Source organism: Heptranchias perlo, chromosome 31 (assembly GCF_035084215.1).
Source record: "Heptranchias perlo isolate sHepPer1 chromosome 31, sHepPer1.hap1, whole genome shotgun sequence".
Taxonomy (NCBI): Eukaryota; Metazoa; Chordata; class Chondrichthyes; order Hexanchiformes; family Hexanchidae; genus Heptranchias; species Heptranchias perlo.
This window is the reverse complement of record NC_090355.1, coordinates 27,477,168-27,496,120: the sequence shown is the minus strand read 5'-3', so window position 1 is coordinate 27,496,120 and position 18,953 is coordinate 27,477,168. Positions and strand designations below refer to the sequence as shown.

The 18,953-nt window shown below is 38.9% G+C and overlaps 1 protein-coding gene across 4 annotated transcripts in view; it reads left to right on the top strand.

The window, feature by feature from the left end:
- Positions 1-18,953, top strand: part of nup188 (nucleoporin 188) — a 68,023-nt gene that overhangs the window by 9,714 nt on the left and 39,356 nt on the right. For 2 of the 4 annotated variants that reach the window (XM_067969796.1, XM_067969794.1), the window contains exons 10-21: positions 619-733; positions 1,680-1,880; positions 4,363-4,452; positions 5,839-5,904; positions 7,726-7,845; positions 8,146-8,272; positions 9,190-9,345; positions 10,472-10,598; positions 11,014-11,101; positions 12,476-12,552; positions 13,953-14,067; positions 16,148-16,268. In XM_067969796.1, coding sequence (XP_067825897.1) covers positions 619-733; positions 1,680-1,880; positions 4,363-4,452; positions 5,839-5,904; positions 7,726-7,845; positions 8,146-8,272; positions 9,190-9,345; positions 10,472-10,598; positions 11,014-11,101; positions 12,476-12,552; positions 13,953-14,067; positions 16,148-16,268 — 1,403 coding nt within the window. Of the gene's footprint in view, positions 1-618; positions 734-1,679; positions 1,881-4,362; positions 4,453-5,838; positions 5,905-7,722; positions 7,846-8,145; positions 8,273-9,189; positions 9,346-10,471; positions 10,599-11,013; positions 11,102-12,475; positions 12,553-13,952; positions 14,068-16,147; positions 16,269-18,953 lie in introns of all 4 variants that reach the window. The other 2 variants (XM_067969795.1, XM_067969793.1) reach the window with 1 other exon arrangement.

The window sequence follows — 18,953 nt, the reverse complement described above, 5'->3', positions numbered from 1 at the left end:
AAGGTCACACTTTGGTTTATAGGATGCAAGGGCTTGCATATGGGAGTGGTCCTTTGCACCGAGTACATGAGAAATACCTGGCGAGTGCCCAAAAATTGTAATGCCCAGCTTGTGCTGATTTCAGCTGGGTTGGTGGTATGTGCACTACATCCCCTGGGTTAAGGAGACAATTGTCCACTTCCAGCAGAGGTCAGGAAGCCGCATGTGTGAACATCTGGTGGGGACAGGATTGGGCTCAGCTGTGATGGACTTTGTGTGGAACAATAATGTGCTAACACACTGTCCACGTCACACATGAATAGCGAAGTGATTGGTGTCTATGTTACCACACCCTTGCAAGATGTCGATGCCTTCAGAAGGGGAGGAGAACAGGTAAGCAAAAAAAAAAATCATAAATGTGTAAAGGGTTATGAATAATGGTTAAATCAGCACCAGTTCACCTTTTTGGGTATTTGTTACTCTTTGCGCCTCTAGCATTTTTAACTCTGGGAGATTTGAAGAGTTTAGACATTACAGTAAAGGCTTGTGTCTGATTATATGTGTGCATTCTTATCATGTAGATCGGCTATCCATTTTCCTATGGCACTCAGGCGTTTGAGCTCTGACCTTTCTCTTTAGGTATTTCAGCACATTGATCCTGGTAGAAGGAATGGACATCGATTTCCTACATAAATGTGCTCTAGAGGAGCGAGTAGAGCAACATCAGTTTGCGAACACTCGGGAGGTTTGCCAGGTAAACATTCCCTTTATGACTGAAATGCTGTATGTTGGGTCCAGTGTAATGGGAGGGGAATAGAGTAGAACAGCGATTCTCTGTAGTTGTCAGCATGGCTAATTTAATTCAGGAGGACATCATAGCATTGTTTGATGCTGTGACTGCTTACAGACTGTAGGTTAACATTTTGAAACCGTGGAATTTGTGAGCCTTATCACTTTCACTCAAACAATTGAGTAGTACAACTGGGTTTCTGTAGTGCAAGTGCCTGTTGTTGATTTCATGCATCACAGTATTTTTTCTTTGTCATCGTGAGAGTACGTCTGAATAGGATATTTTGGGTATTTTTAAAAACCTTTTACAACGGTAGTATTTTGCTCTAATCCTGAAATTGTCAATTAGGTTTTCCACTACACCTCTCAATTCTAATCTAGTTCAGTCAATTTAACAATTTAAAAAAATAGTTTTAAAAATGCAAGATTTTCTTATTGACCACGGTGGTTGAGAGCTTTATGTGGGATCTACGTGGAAATCCTCTGGATAGCAATTGAGGATTTCACAAGCGTTATACAAATCCATTGCCTTTTCGCTTGTTCTGAAATAGAAAACATTGAGGTTTTGTGTGTTTCTCTGTTTCTTTTTTTCTTCCTGTTATAATTGGAGATGTTACATGATAGAAATGTGATTGCCTTTTACATCTTTCAAAACATTCAGTAGTGAGTGCCCCGGATTTTACAATGAATGAAAACTCGTTAGCAACTGACTGGTTTTGATTTGTTTTATATTGACCAGATTCTTTTATATGCTGTTGGATTGCATCTGACATCAGCCAACAAAATTCAGTATTTTGCTGTTATTTTGAGTTCTGTGATACTCATGTCATGTTTACAGAAGGACTTTTTAATCCATTATCTATAATTAGCGTGGTACAAATTTTCTATTAAATTTATTTTGTTTCTTACAGGAGATGGACAAGCTGCTGTTGACATTAGGGGACATACCACACCATTCTCCAGTGCTGCTGTCTTGGGCTCTGCTGCGCCATACTTTGAGCCTGGATGAATCAAGTCACGTAATTAGGCGGTTGGGGAGCACTGCTATTCAGCAGAATGCATTCCAGTACATGACACGGATGCTTAAGGCACTTGGTAGTGGAGGAAACAATGTGAGTAGTGTGGGAAGGTAGTACGATATCATTGTTTAACAGAGCTTGCATGAGCACTGTTTAAAATTGAAATGGCTGGTTTAGAGGATTATGTTCTAAGGTTTATGTAGATTCAATTGCCACCTGCCTTATGTCATTCAACTAAGGAAGAATCAGTTTGGCATCATTCCCATCTCAACCATGCAGACGTGGGATGTAGCCTGTAGCAAGTGATATTGCAGTGCCAATCTGTAGACAAGAATGACGAATGAGAAAGACAAAGCAAAAACAGGAGATTCAAGAGAGCTGAAGAGGAAAGGAAACAGCATCCCTGTAGCGGAGGGAATGGTATTGCAAAAGCCTATCTGCCCATGGGACAGATACTGTATGGCAACCATCAGTCCCAAACTCCAACATCCTGGGAATCACCATTGACCAGAAACTTAACTGGACCAGCCACATAAATACTGTGGCTACAAGAGCAGGTCAGAGGCTGGGTATTCTGCGACGAGTGACTCACCCCTGACCTCCCCAAAGCCTTTCCACCATTTACAAGGCACAAGTCAGGAGTGTGATGGAATATTCCCCACTTGCCTGGATGAGTGCAGCTCTAACAACACTCAAGAAGCTTGACACTGTCCAAGACAAAGCAACCTGCTTGATTGGCACCTCGTCCACCACCCTAAACATTCACTCCCTTCACCATCCACTGGCTTCTTCGACAGCACCTCCCAAACCCGCGACCTCTACCACCTAGAAGGACATGGGCAGCAGGCACGTGGGAACAACACCACCTGCATGTTCCCCTCCAAGTCACACACTGTTTCGACTTGGAAATATATTGCCATTCCTTCATCGTCGCTGGGTCAAATTCCTGGAAGTCCCTACCTAACAGCACTGTGGGAGAACCTTCACCACATGGACTGCAGCAGTTCAAGAAGGCGCTCACCACCACCTTCTCGAGGACAATTAGGGATGGGCAATAAATGCTGGCCTTGCCAGTGACGCCCACATCCCATGAACGAATTTTAAAAAAAAGTTAGATATGGCAGATACAAAGAACTACAGATATTCACAATTGTGACTGAATTGTTGCCATCTCTAGTTTATGAATGAGCCAGACCCACTGGAGTAGTCTTGATCCGTGTTCTTTGTAGTGTAATTTTAATTGAATTTTCCAATATTAGGAAAAGCTTTGAAAAAAATTATCTGGGAAAATACTACACCTTGACGAAAGGTTCAAATACCAGAGAATGTAAGCTTTAAAAGTAAGGAAATTAGGAGAAATAATTGAACTTTTTTCACAAAATGATGTAGTAGGACCTCACCGAACAGAACTCTTGCCTACTGAAACACTTATTTTCTAAAGGTCTTCTAGCTCCATTGACTTCTCCCTTTCAGCAGTCATTGTTATTTGTGTTTGTTGTGATATATTTTACTTTGGTAATATCATTGGGCTTGACTGAATTAGCATGGTTAGTGGATCTGTTTTCAGTATTGCCCCTCATTGCTGATTAAATTCTAAATCCACCAATGAGGGAACAACCCTGCAAAATTGAAACAGTCATTAGTGGAGCTAATAAATATTACAGAAAATATAACCTGTATCTTGTCTGCAGAAGGGGGAGTCAGGGGTCTGGGAGGCCTTCAGAAAATACTAGCAATGTGTCCCTAATGTAACTGGAGCTACTGAAGTTTTACCCTACTGCACAGAGCAGGTCCTGCCCAGATTAGTTAAGCAGGATGAGGTTCTAATGTGATATACTTGTGGAATAAGTTACCACGGAAAACCGTTGAAGCAAATACAACAGCAACAACTTGCATTTATATAGTGCCTTTTAACGTAGTAAAACGTCTGAAGGTGTTTCACAGGAGCGTAATCAGACAAAATTTAACACCGAGCCACATGAGATATTAGGGCATGCTTGGTCAAAGAGGTAGCTTTTACGGAGCATCTTAAAGGAAGAGAGATAGGTGGAGTGATTTAGGGAGGGAACTCCAGAGTTAAGGGCCTAGACAGCTGAAGGCATGGCCGCCAATAGTGGGGCGAAGGAAATTGGGATGCGCAAGAGGCCAGAATTGGAGGAACACAGATAATATAAATGTGTTTCTGAATATAGTGAAAAGAGGGATCGGTAGGGCTGAGATCAGTGACAAAGGTTTGTTGGGGCAAATGAGTCTTTTTCTGTACCTAAAAATGGTTATGCTCTTAGTTGGGGAAAAAAATGGTACTGTTAAATAGATAGTTAACAAGTACCATGCAGCAGGTTATTTTTTGTGGGGCAAAGATAATGGTTGTCCAGCAGTGAGAGATAGTGTTTGCATATGTAATTTTAATGTTTTTCTTTAAAGTTTTACACTGGGCAAATTTTAAGAACTGAACAAAACTGGTGTTATTTTCTTTATACTAGTCTGCTTTTTACCTCCTGGACAGCAGAATATTTTACTTCTACTTCAGATTACTTTAAAAATACAGTGATGGCATTGTGTATGTGTGTTTCAGTGTACAGCCAGTACTGCTCGAATGTGCATCTATGGACTCCTCTCATTTGTCTTAACATCTTTTGAAGAAGAAACTTTGGGAGATGAACAGGTACAAAATATGACATTTGTATTGACTGTTTAGTATATAACAGTGAAAACCTACTAGTTGAGAAACCCCTGACCATAAAAATGTTATCAGAAATATAAATCAATTATTATATAAAAATAAGGACACAATGTACAACTTTAAAATTGGGATTGAATTGCACCTGGCCCAGTTACCTTTTGCATTCCAACCCCGCTTCACCTGAACACTACACTTCATGTTCACTCCCTATGTGCAACGTCAAGGGAGATCAACTAACATGTAGTAACCCTATTGAATGTTAGATGTCATAGTGCACAGATACGTTTTCCATTGCTTGATTGTTGCAAGTCTATGATTTATAATTATTAAAGGAGAAGGATTTGCCTATAAATCAGTTTTGTTAAAAAACTATAACAAAAAAATTGTATTTATATGACTCCAATGTAGAATTGGCAGGGCTTGCTGGTTTGGTGCAAACCGTTAATTGTACTGCATTTTTAGCCATAAGAAAAGAAAATTGCCGGTGATTAATCTATAAATAAACTTATGACCACAGACGCCAGTACATATCAAGCCAATACTGATTTTTTTTAAAAATTGAAAGTTATCTCTCTTTGTTTTCTCTTCTTTACCCATCTTCCTTGTTTTCCAAGTCATTACACAACCAGGGCTGAATCATTACCTGCAATCAGGTCTCAGCCAGTGCCATTCTTAACTAATATTCAGGAAGTGCTCAAGAGTGCCCTCTGGGGGATTGTTACTTTGACTTTTATCCCATCCCACAGGTGCACCTGACACCTATTCAGTCATGGCCAGGATGAGGAGCTCAGCCTTGCAGGGATCAAACCTGTGCCTCACCACTCTGTGTACTCCAACATGCTATACCATTCTGCTGTGGCTCTGCCAGTGTGGAATTCAAAATTGAGCAGGTGGCTGTCCTTTCAACACTTAAATTTATTTGCAAACATTTTTTTTGTCACTGACATTACTGAAGTGACTCTCTACCAAGTTTCAAAATTTTGCCAAGATTCATTTTAAGATTCCCTTAGCAGAAATTATTTTTTTTAAAATAATTTAAACTAACTAAAGTCCCCTCCTGTATAGTATTGTTCCTCATTAATGGTAAAACTGTTTCACACATGTCCTTTCTTAAGGAAACAGAAGCTATCCCATTTCAGTATTGCTGCTGCAGTAGATGGTGACTTGTTATCAGGCCTTTTCTTCCCTGTTTGTTCCTGATAGCTTGGGCATGATCAGAAACTGGCATAATTTTCCATTTTTATTGTATTCATTCATGGTAGATGTATTTTGATATGACCTTGGTATGTTTTGATACTGAGCTACTATATATGCTTTCTGTACTTTTCAGAAGTAGACTGATTTGATCCAATGTTTCTTCTCTTCCAGCACTTGATTAATGTAGCTTGTGAGGTGTTTGCAGCTCCTAATCTGGCTGAACTGTTTTGGGCTACTGTGAGTACATCAGATTATGTTTACCTAAAGATTGCCAAGAAGGTACTTACATTATTATTGTTTTCCAATGGGATCAAAAAATAAATGAATTCATGATTGCAAGTTTCTGTCAGCTGAGGGTGCTGTTAAAGTTATCTTGGCGTGCCGGATGTAATTACCAATTCCACAGATGGTGAAAGAAGTTTTTTTTCCACTTCCCATTCACTGGGTGATGGAAATAATTATTAATGATCACTGGCCTGTTGAGAAAGAGTTGTTTTTTCTTTTTTTAAAAAAACACCATTTGCCTACTGCGAAAGGTGTGCTGTTGGTCTGAGATGTTGGGTGTATTTTCTACAGCCTTTTGTTGTGTCTTCAGTTAACTTATTTCAATCATTTAGCCCCACGACATAGCAGTGGGACACAACTCCATGAAGCTAAGTTCCCATATTACTGTCATCCAAGTCTGAGTAAAAGGGTTCTAAAAAGTTTGAAAAACTTTTTTTTTTGGTCTCTGAAAATGGTTTAAAGTGTCAGTGAAAATAAAGTACTGTATTGCTCTACAACTGCTTTATTTTGTTTTTGTATAAATGTACATCTTACAATAAATACATTTGTAGTTTAGCCTGACATAGATGGTCTGGAAAGGCTTGTACTGATAATAAAGAAAGTGGGAATCAGTGGAAATAGTTTACAATGGATACGTAACTAGTTGACCAATAGAACCCAGAAGGTGGTGGTACAAGGATTATCATCAGTCTCTAAGTATGTTACCACATGGATCTGTTTTGGGACCTCTTGTTTACTATCTTCATAAATGATCTGCAGCTAGAAGTCACAAGCACAGTGGCTAAATATGCAGATAATACAAAGCCAAAAAAGGTGGTAGACTCCAAAGCTGAACAGGGTAAGCTACAGGAGGATGTGAATATACTTGGGAATGGAGCAGACAGGTGTCAGATGAAATTCAATGTAGAGAAATGCAAAGTGCTTCACATGGGGACAAAAAATCCAGGAAGGGACTATTACTCAAATGGAAAAAAATAATGTGCATGGAAAATGAGAGAGAGCTAGGGTCCTGAATGACAATAAATTTAAGCTATCGCATCAATGGCAGTGACTAAAGCAAATCAGATGTTGGGATGTATTATAAGGTCATTGAGCCAAAATAGTGATGTAATCCTTCCACTTTATAACTCGTTGGTGCGACCACAGTTAGAATACTGTATACAGTTCTGGTTGCAGCAGTACAAATTGGATAATGCAGCTAATGAGAGGATACAGAACAGAGCAAGTCAAAATTATTGGGGGCTTTGAGGCAGTGGATTGACTGCAGTGATTAGTCAGCAATTCCATTCTTGTTGTATCATGTGACTACCAGGTTGGTAGCAGGTGAAATAGATCGATTTTGGACTTTATTTTTTGACTAGCAATTCCTGTGTTCCTTTCTTCCTGTGGTCTGCCAGTATAATGTTTTTCTGATTATCGAAGCAATTGAGAGTATAGTGGACATCCTGTATATCTTTTTGGAGTGCTACTTGAGAAAAGAATAATTGTTAGTCTTATGGTACCCTATCCCTTTTACTCTATGCACAAGGTGTATATGTTTTCAGTTCATAGAAGGAATACAGCTGCCTTTGGAACTAACATTGCTTGCTATGAGCATAAATAAAGAATAATGGTAGAAGCCTAGGATTTCTATTTTTTAGTGGTATTTTCTTCTTTAGTAAGGATTAAAATATTGAAGTATGTCAGCTTGGTTTTGAAATTAGTTTTTTACCTGTATAACATTTAATGTAAATTCTGATTCCCTTTTGTGTGTGTTTCTCTTTTTTTAAGAAGGAGCCCACAGCAGGCCTTGCTATTTTGTTGGCCAACAATTGTGGAACGTTCCCGCAGTCTATGGCACCACTGCTACAGCTACTATCTGCGCTTATATCGGACAAATGCACTGCGAAAAAGGTATGAGTAAGCTACCTAAACTATCTTAAGAAGAGAAAATCCAAGAAGCAAGATTCCTACTGGGATACAATGCTCTTTTTAAATATAACAGATAGTTGTAATACAGTTCGGGAATGTTCAAAATTGCACGGTATTATTGACTGCAATATAAATGAAATAGGACTAAATGAAGCAAAATTCTTGGTTACATTATGTATAGTTTTAATTGACTTAGAATATTAATCACAAATCCATATTTTCTCTTTAGTTGGTGTAGGCGTGTTTGTGTTCAGTTGTTGACATTTTGCTTTCTTTTTGAAGGTTTACAGCTTTTTGGACGAAATGACATGTTATACGGAGCTATACAAGCACAAACCACATGATGTACTTTCACATGAGGATGAAACCCGGTGGAGGAGGCAAACCCCAAAGCTGCTTTATCCTCTTGGTAAGAAAAAGTTCCAGTTAATCTTGCACAAAGTATAGGAGCTGTGTACGAATCCTGCACTTTTATTTATTAAAATGTGTGATTCTTTACTTCAAGATTTGTAGTTTGCAAGAGTATAAAGAGATATGATGTAACTAAATTTCTGACTATACGCTGTGGCATTGCACTCTTGTGTATCTTGATTCTTCCAGGTCTGTTAACCCTCTTAAAAGTCACAATAGCAAACATGCAAGGCATTTTTAATTTCACCGTTTTGAAGAATATTTCTGTTGCATAATTGATGTGTTGAATTGGAATCGAGAGAAGAACTTGTAAGATCAGCTAATACAGCACCTTCAAGGAGGAGGGGGCATCTTGGGGAGGGGGTCGGAAGAGGTCAATCCTGCACTGCTCATGAGCTTAAGTGGAAGGAGGTTACTTAGCTAGGGAATGATGTGTGACGCAGAGAGAAAGCAGAAATAGTGCAGTTTCACTGAAACCTGAAATTTCCGAGTGGTGAATGATCATCTTTTCTTCCCACCCCTAGTTTTCTCATCTCTTTGACAGGAGCCTTTTTTTCACTCGGTGCCTTCCTAGTAACCTGAGCTCATAAACTAATGATGGCAGTGTCTACAATGCAGTGCTGCACTACGTTAATACATTTATGCAATGATATGTTGGACTGTTTGTATAATCTTTTCTAATCTAGTAATAATAATGGATCTAGAATGTAGATTCATAGTATAAAAGATACAAGGAAGAAGAGTTGGTGCAACAGCAAAACTGTTATTATTGATGAGCTGACATTAGGCATCAAAGTAGAGTTGAAATAGATGTAAATTGGAATATATTCTCAAAACATGCAATTTAATCCTTATAAACAGTTATTTAAAAAAGAAACATCATTAAATGTATTGCATTATTTTATCTAATCATAGGATCTGGTCAGGCAAATATTCGCATGCCGCAGGGTACATATGGACAAGTAGTACCTACAGGACAGGGTTACCTTGTACGTTGGGGTTACTCGTACAGCTCTTGGACAGTTTTCACTTGTGAGATTGAGATGCTGCTGCATGTGGTTTCAACAGCAGGTTAGTTGGGTACCAGTTGTTCTGTGTGAGACCTATAACAACTCATTGCTATTATACCCTATACCATGTGTATGTGGTTGTATATTGTGATTGTCTGTATGCAAAATTAGCAAAAACTTCAATTAAAATTTTGGTAAGTCAAAATATAACTTAAAATTTCTGCCTGTTTATTATAGGCCTCACTGTAACCTCCTCCAGCCCTACTACCCTCCGAGACCTCTGCACTCCTCCAATTCTGGCCTCTTACGCATCCCCGATTTTAATTGCTCCACTGTTGACAGCCGTGCCTTCAGCTGCTTAGGCCCTAAGCTCTGGAATTCCCTCCCTAAACCTCTCCGCCTTTCTACCTCTCACTCCTCCTTTAAGATGCTCCTTAAAACCTACCTCTTTGACCAAGCTTTTGTTCACTTGTCCTAATATCTCCTTATGTCGCTCGATGTCAAATTTTGTTTGATAACACTCCTGTGAAGTGCCTTGGGACGTTTTACTACATTAATGGCGCTATATAAAATGCAAGTTGTTGTCATTGTGTACAGTCTGCTCTTAATTCAAAATTGCTTAATTCAAATTTTCTGATAATTCCTTTTTTTAAAAGCATTAAGTGCCCAATTTCCTGTGGTATTTACATAATTAAAATGATTGGATACTTCAAATCTTTTAGTGCAAAAACAACTTCAAATTATCAGGAGTAATGTTCAGAGCAAATTTAAAAAGTCTTCAGAATATAATTTGGAAGGTATTTTCACATGAAACAGCTGTGATTTTAGCAACAGAATATGTCTTAATCAATATTTCAACAATTCTGCTGCTGGTTTATGTAACTGATTGTCCTGATTGGGACAGTTGGACTGACACTGCAACTCACCTGATATCAACTCACATATAAAATTTTTCTTGTCTTTGAAGACATGCTTAATAAATGCCTTGCATAACATAAGAATTTAGGATCAGAGACCAGCTACACTAACTTATTTCAATACCAAACAAATTGTTAATTTTGTTTATAGAATCACTTGGCACCAGACATTTCATTTTGTTAACAGAAACATTACATTAGTCGTTAAATGGTAAAATCCTACAGATGTGCTTTGACAGATTTTATGTATAGTTTTGTCTTTTGTACCAGATGTTCTTCATCACTGCCAGAAGGTCAAACCTATCATTGATCTGGTACACAAAATAATCAGCACAGATTGGTCTATTACGGATTGTCTGTTGCCAATCACTTCACGTCTGTACATGTTAATTCAAAGGTAAGAACTTTTCAAAAAAATATATTTTTATGAAGCCAAGAACGCTATACTTTTCCGCTGGTATTTATGTGCATTTGTCTGTAAAATTGAAACCGTACAGCCATAATGTTGCATCAACATAATCAAAATTTGGGAATTGAGACCAAAAATGACTGCAAAATTGCTTCAGTCTTGGTAACTGAAAATTTGGGGTATTGTACATTTCAGCTAAGAACACCTTTGCCTGTGGGTCAAGATCCCCATTTTACAAAAGATCTTCATATTATCTGGCTTAGCAATGGAATTGTTCACATAGCACTTACACATATATTTATGTTCTCCAGTGCTAGGTAAGTTAGTTGGTAATTTCAATGTCTAGATCTGTAATATAAAGTATGTATTTTTTTGGTGCTAATAGTTTCTGTGCTTGCTGCAGGCTTGCTTCAGTGATGAATCCTCCAATGGAAGTGATTGCTTCCTGTGTAAATACCTTAACTGTTCTGGCCACACGGATGCCAGCCAAGGTAAGGCATGATGGGAATAATCAATGTTGGAGCAACAACTTTGTGGTAGAGTACATTCTTACAGTCATGTGCAAGCCAAAAAATGTTTACTTTCTCCCATCTTTTTAGGTCTCCCTCCGCCATACATCTTCTACTGGCTGAGTGTGGGCAGGCTAACTGTTCCCAACCCTCTGCAGTTCCACTCTTAAGCCAGCTGCTAGAAAGGGCATGGATGCAGCGGAGCTTGACTCGCTCTTTTTCTTTTTTCCCTCCTCTTCTCCTGTCCTCTCTGTGGGGAAGCCTCTGCTTGGCAACCTCCTCTTGATACCACAGGTGAGATTAGCAACTCGCCATGTGAGGAACTGTGGGTGTGAGCTCATTTCCTGGGTTAAAGTTTTGGTTCTTTTGCACTGTTTCCTCATTCCACGACCTAACAGTTTCCAAAGCTGACCATGTCCCTCCTGATCTGAAATCTGTGTCTTTTCACTTTCTGGCCACTGCAGAGTGTGTGGACCTAGGGATTAACAATTATCCCAACTACAGTTCGGCCACTGGATTATGTATATCCTCTTGCTACGCTTTCACATGTGCTTTAGATAAACAGAAAATATTAACATATGGACCAGAGATTCAACAGGCTAAAATAATTAATCAAATTTAAGTACATAATCAGACAGGATTACAAAATACAATGAATTGGACTAATGTTTGAGTGCAAGACAACTATAATTTATTACCTACATGTTCATCAGAGCGCTCGCTAATGCTATTCCAACAGTTAGAGCAGCCTCTCAGAATGAAAATGAGCCAAGTGTTGAAAACTGATAACAGTTGAGCCCTCTCATGGCACGTGGTACCAGAATATTGTCTTGAACCGTATCCCTCAGATAGGGAATTTCAAGTGCAATATGAGCCGCACATTCACAGAGCTGTTTTGTTTGAGCAGCCTTCAGAATCCAGCAAGAACAAAAGAATCTGCAGATATACCTTGCTTTTACCACATAATTTTTGCAGGAAGAAAGTAGACAAATTTTAAATACATTACCAAAAGTAAAATGGGATAACAATTTGTAGCCTGAGGACAGTCCATCGATACCAATTAGCTGGATTTAACACATAACCACAACAAAATCATATTTGAGTCTGGTATTGCACAATGGAAGAGAGTAATTTCTAATGAGATTTACTTAAAGCATTAATGTGTAGGTTTTTTTTAGTGCAAACTAGTGACTTAGCTCAGATTGTAAAAAAAATGTTATTTAAGCTGTAATGCAGTCTTAAAACATTTTCCTTCTGTTTATTTGAGTGCACTCTTTGGTTAAATGTAGAATTTTGCATGGCATTTATTGTATACCTAAGAGAAATGAACTACATTAACTTTTTTTCTGTACTTAGGTGTGGGCAGATCTCCAGCACACAGGCTTCTTGCCTTACTCTGTGACACAAGTCACTGGGATTGCTCAGTCCATCAGGTATTGGATTATAAATTAATTCCATTACAAAGTGAAATGTAGGATATTAACAAATTTGACTGATTACTTATGGCTAATTACTGATTAAAGTGTGTTCTATTTTCTAAATTTTTTATTCCATTATCACTCTTCCTTCTCTTACTTTCCTTCCTTGTCTCTTGTGAACATTACTGCCTTTGTGTGTCAACCTTGCTCACTCTTGAAAAGTCAGATTTAAATTGAAGATTACTGCTGACTGGGGGAAATGTATAGATAGCTCCAGTATGTATCAAATATTTAAAAAAAATCTTTATATAATTCCATGTCATATCTGGTCTACTTTGTGTGCACACACTTTTAGTCATATTTCCTATACCAAATTACAAAAATGAGCGAGATCAAACTTGGTGCAAGGATTTGCAATTAAAGGAATGTTAATAATGTATGATAGTTGTCTCCTGCATACTATCATAGAATGCCATGGAGAAAAAGAATGTTTGTGTTATAGAGTATAGACAGTATTAGAGGTGCATATAAGTTAGATTTCTTAAAGCACTGCAAATGAATACTATACATGTGAATGGAGAAACTTCTCCAGAAATAAGGGTAGCTGGAAAGCTCTTCATTTTACTATGATTGTTCTCTTGGAGCTTTCCTACTTAGCTACTTCTGTAGACTTTCACCCAGAGGGTACCCTCTTCACTCAGAGGGTAGTAGGTCTGTGGAATTTGCTGCCCCAGGAAGCTGTGGAAGCTACATCATTAAATAAATTTAAAACAGAAATAGACAGTTTCCTAGAAGTAAAGGGAATTTGGGGTTACGGGGAGCGGGCAGGAAATTGGACATGAATTTAGATTTGAGGTTAGGATCAGATCAGCCATGATCTTATTGAATGGCGGAGCAGGCTCGAGGGGCCGATTGGCCTACTCCTGCTCCTATTTCTTATGTTCTTAGATGATTTTGAGAGGGGTCCGAACAAATTTGCTTCCAGGTGTCTGAAAGATGATAGGTTATGATGCGAAGCTTATCTTTGTTTTATTTTTGTTGAAGATTTATTGTAGTATGGGTGTAGACTACATGCTGGCATTGAAGATTTGTGCCAAATTTTGCTCTCTCTTCTGTTTCTGTAGTCCTGCTTCTTAAATGCCCCCGTCCTTCCCCTACCCATCCTGTGGGCTTTTTTAAAATTTTGATGTCCTTCATTGTTTTGTCTTTTACTGTCCTGGAGGGGAGAAGTGGGAGATTTTACACTCATTGAGGGTATGGAGAATGGCGGTGATTCTTTCTAAGGAGTTGCCCATTAACATTGCAGCTTTCTCTGTAAATTATTTCTGAAAAAGATTGCCTCTCTGAGTTGAATATTATTGTAGTATTGATGGGGGAAATGGACACACAACAATCAACTTTTTTTCCCCTTGCAGGGCTGAAGGAATGCAGGCTGGTAGTTATGGTAACCTGCTGTTGAGTATTGAGAGACCACAGGGCGAGTACAGTGTCACAATGGCTTTTCTCCGACTGGTTACAACGCTTGTCAAGGTAAAGCTGCTCCTTAAATGCATGTGTTTAAATTGTTCAGCTCTTCCCGTTGGAAATTAAATAATCTATGAAAGCCTGTATTGATGAGCTATAAAGAAAACTAAAGTTAATGGTGCAGTGTGTTGGAACATTTTCACCATTGCCTCCTTACCCTTGGTGTCAGTCCAGCTCAGACAGAGAGTTTTTATTTTTGGCTCAACATCATTCAGTGGTTTATTTTGCAGCAACTACCTTCTAGCTTTATTTTCCTTTGAACCTAAATCCAATAGTTGAGTCTACCATGTGTTAGAACCCTCAGGAGAGGAGGAGAAAATTGAGGGCTAAAAAAACAACCAAAACAAAACTGAGTGGTAGTTGTTGCAAAATAAACCGCTGATATTGGACCAAATAACTAGATGGTTGTATGTAATCTGATAGCACAAGCTTTTGTATTACATCACCATTACTGTATTGTTTGTTGCTCTCTTTACTTGGATAATGAAAAAATGTATGTGAAGTTACCAAAAATGCACACTTAATTCAGAAGGCAGTGTGTACACGCAGTCATGCATAAAGTAGTTGCTTGTTGTGCCTTATGTGTTGGGTCTTCCTGTATTGAATAATGAAAATATTGAAGACCTGTGAAGGAATGAGATCTGTCCTAGTTTTAATGAGATTTGAACATTACATCTTTTTGTATAAAATTTTAGGTAGGTCAAAATGAACAAATTTAAATTGGTTTCTGTAAACTGGTAGCTAGAAGGGATTTTTTTTCTGTGTATGTACGAATACATGCCACTCTATCTGAAGCCATCACAGTGCAAAGTTGCACCAGCTATTTTCTCCTGATTATAAAAACTTTTGATTGCTTCAGTAATTATGGAACTCTGTTGATCAAGCTATGGATACTTAATAGATCAATGGATGGGTTAATTTGTAGTTTCCTGTCAGATGTATATGATTGCTTGGGACAGAAATGCAGTATTTTTATTACTTAACGAGAGTTAATAGGCAAAGTACACCAAAATGATGGGATCAATTAATATGGATCACTGGGCTGTCAGTTGGCCATAGATTGTCGATTACATTTGTAATTGTTCCAAGTCTTTGAAAAGTTAAAAATTGAAACAGTGCCTGCTGTCTGTTTGGAAATGGCCAAAGTTACTTATAACGCGGTCCCACCATTGAATTCAGCTAGAAAGAGCCTCACAGTTTCATTTTATCCTGGATGTGGCGAATTGCTTGAATCAGATATCTACGAGGTTGCCCATTTATCTTTGCAATCTATCTTGATTCACAATTCTATAGCTAGACTTTTGACTTAGTTCATGCAGTTCCATTGCATGTTTAGGTTGCTGTGGTGAGGCATGACTGTGTGCACTTACATAGGAATTTCATCAAGGACCTGCAATTTTGGTATCAAAAAGCAATTTTAAAAATAAGGGTGAGATTCATCATTCTGCTATTTACATCTGCTGATTTATTCTTTTTCATAATCCTTCTTACAATAAACTGAATTAATCATTTTTAATCTGAGCCATATGTTATTTTTCACGAATTTCAGAGATCAGGACTACATGGTGATATCCTGTACTATTTTCAGTGCAATAAGGGTTCACTGTTTGCCCAGCAGCATGCTATTACATGTATTTGAAGCAAAATTTCAAAACACAGGCTTGTAGCAAGTAGAGGGTTGGGTGATGTATAAATGCTTTAAAATTACAGAAGTGGCTGATGTTGTAAAAAAGCACAGCAAAATTATGGCACTGCTGGAACTACTCCTGTATAGTGCAGTACAATCCATTCTTCATGACCAAACAATTATGGATTGTACATTTTTAGTATAATTAATTAATATATATATATATATATATATATATATATATAGGGATTCTGGTGAATAGGAAAAGTATATGTGTGATAAAATTATGGGATGGGCTTCATAGGGTGGCCTCTTCCAGGTCCTGGCTTATTTTCTTTCTATCGTTCTTTGTACCACAGATATACTTAGATTAAGATAATCCAATTAGTATGTGCTCTACACTCACTATTGTGATCAAGAGAAAGAGCCTGATCTTTGAGTTTTTGTGCATTTCAACAGGGACAGCTGGGAAGCACCCAGAGTCGAGGTCTTATGCCTTGCGTGGTCTTTGTTTTGAAAGAAATGCTGCCAACCTACCATAAATGGCGCTACAACATCTATGGGATACGAGAGGAAATTGGTAAGGATTCCTGCACTATCATCATATAAACCCGTTCTCTAATTAGGGACGGAGGAATTATGAAGCACCTTATCATGTTTCTCAGAAACTCACTAAAGCGCTTCATATACAAGGAATTACATTGTACAGTTATTGCTGTTATGTGAGTAAATGCTGTGCTATTTGTACACAGCAAGCTCCCATTAACAGTAATGATGGTTGATCTGTTTCTGGTGGTGGTGGATGAGGGAGGAATGTTGGTCAGGGCGCTGGAAGAACTCCCTGAAAATAATGACATGAGAGCTTCAATATCCACCTGAGCTAGCAGAACAGGCAGATGAAGCCTTGGTTTAATATCTCATCTGATAGATGGCAACTCTGACAACATGCACCTCTTTGGTAGTTTATTGGAGTGTCAACATATAGAATATGCTGTCAAGTTCTGGAGTAGGGTTTCTGACTCCAGAATGAGCGTGCTGCTTTTTGAGCAAAGCTGATATTACTTACCTATTTAATTGAATCTACTGGCACATTGAAGGGGGTGAGTATGTGTTAATGCTCGAGTAGCACTATGTAGCATGCATTATTCGATACAATAGTTTATTATCTTAGTACTTAAAATAATTATTTCAGGGAGTAAAGTCCAAGTTTGCAAGGTCCTGGAAATGTATGTAACTTGGGTTGTTTAGATTTTGGTTGACTTGCTCACAGCAAACAGCTGTGCTTAATAGTATGGTTTAGGTAACGGGTATGTATGTAAGTTGTATTTATAACCATTTTAAAACCTAAATTCACCATCATGTTTAATTTGATACAAACTTCCAAGTGTACACTAATAAGTTTAGCTGTTGATGCAGCATGTTGCTGCACCTGTGTGGTAATTACACAATTCCATGTTTTCTGAATCCTGTATGGAAAAGCCCTTTAGAGAACTGCATCTGTCAGTCAAGCTGATGAATTTTCATTTCTCCAGCCTTCACAAAGGGTGTTTCCCCTACCAGCCCCATTGGCACCAAATTAATTATTTTATTAGTCTATTGGACACACAATACATTTTGATAATTGTCTGCAGCAACAAATAGTTCTTGCATTGCTAGGAGACCTTTTCAGTGCGCAGAGTAGAAACACATTTGTTATGACATTATCCAAATCAATTATTCACTAACTTTTTAATCAGGACTATTCTCAACAATGTTGCAATATGTTGCACTATGGAATAATGGTCTCAGCCCAAATTTACCACATGCTTAGCTCCTGATTTCAAGTTGCTGATTGAAGTTCAGGCACTTTCCAACATAAATAGGGGGGAAAAAACTACAAGAATGATAGTTCTATTAAAACTGAAAGTCCATTAGTTTGAGTCGAGCATTTTCATTTGCTCAATGGATGCTGGGATAGCCTTGCTTCCTAAAGACATTTATTTTGCTTTCTCTCCTTAGAGAGCAAGAGAAAGAGATAATGGTGCAATTCAGTTTGGCAACATCCTGGTGGGCTATGAAACTAGGTTCAGGCATAAGTACTATTATGCCCTTTCCCAACACTTTGTGTTTTCATCAGATTGCAGGTTCCATATAGAACTCTGTGATCCGAAACTTACAATTTATAACCTGCAGTGGATGGGAGTAAATAGTTTCAGGCTTAACTGTATATCCTTGTATCACTGGGGTATGCACTGGAAGACTGGATATTTGCCATACCCGCCTGATACCTTCACTAATTGGAAAATTACTGCACTGTCAAATCATTTAGTTCAGGCTTAAGCTACAAATGGACACAAGCTAACAATGTGAAAACAGCAGAACAATATTAGACTTAAACACAGTTTATTCCTATTCTAGAAAATAAAGCTTTTAGTTTCCAAGTCCCTTTTCAAACTCTTTAAACTGGGTCATTTGAGATTTTTTTGGTAAGCGCATGCCTTATTCCCATGAGGTTCTGTCTCACCATCATGTCCTGCCAGATGAAAGGTTGTAATAAAAGTTGTACTGAGTATCAGACAGCTAGCAGTCAAATACTAAATGCACATCTCCACACAGCTTTTTACACTTCAGATATAAAGCAGATCTTTTCACAAAAGGCAAGTGTCTGAGGACATTCCAAATTCTTTCTGAACCAACTGGTATATATTAATTCTATGGCCAGTGTGAACATAGACAACGCCTCTCCCCCCACCACACCCCACCCCCCGGCCCTCTGGCATGGCACCCCCTTTTGTTAAATATTATGGGCCCGAATTTAGCAGGCCTGCGGGTTCCCAGCGGGTGGTCCTCCGGGAGCGTGGTCAACACGCTCGGCGAAATTAGTGGGTTGCCCACGCGATCGTAGCAGGCAACCCACTAATAGGAATCAATTACCTGCTCCTCCGGGGTCCACGGCGCTGGCCTGCGCGTCGGTCGGGCTGCGCGTGCGCAGTACGATCTGTCAGCTGGAGGCTCTCTAGTTAAAGGGGCAGTCCTCCACTGACAGATGCTGCAACCAATGGGACAAATTGCAGCATGGAGCAGCCCAGGGGGAAGGCTGCTCCCAGTTTAATGATGCCTCACCCCAGGTATCATCAGATGGGGTGAGGAGGAGGGGGAGGACACAGATCTTCCCCCCGGCGGGCGGGAGGAAGCGGTCTGCCTCTGCCACCAAGAAGGCCTGGCTCGAGGTGGCAGAGGGGGTCACCTGCGCCACCAACATATCGCCCACCTGCATACAGTGCAG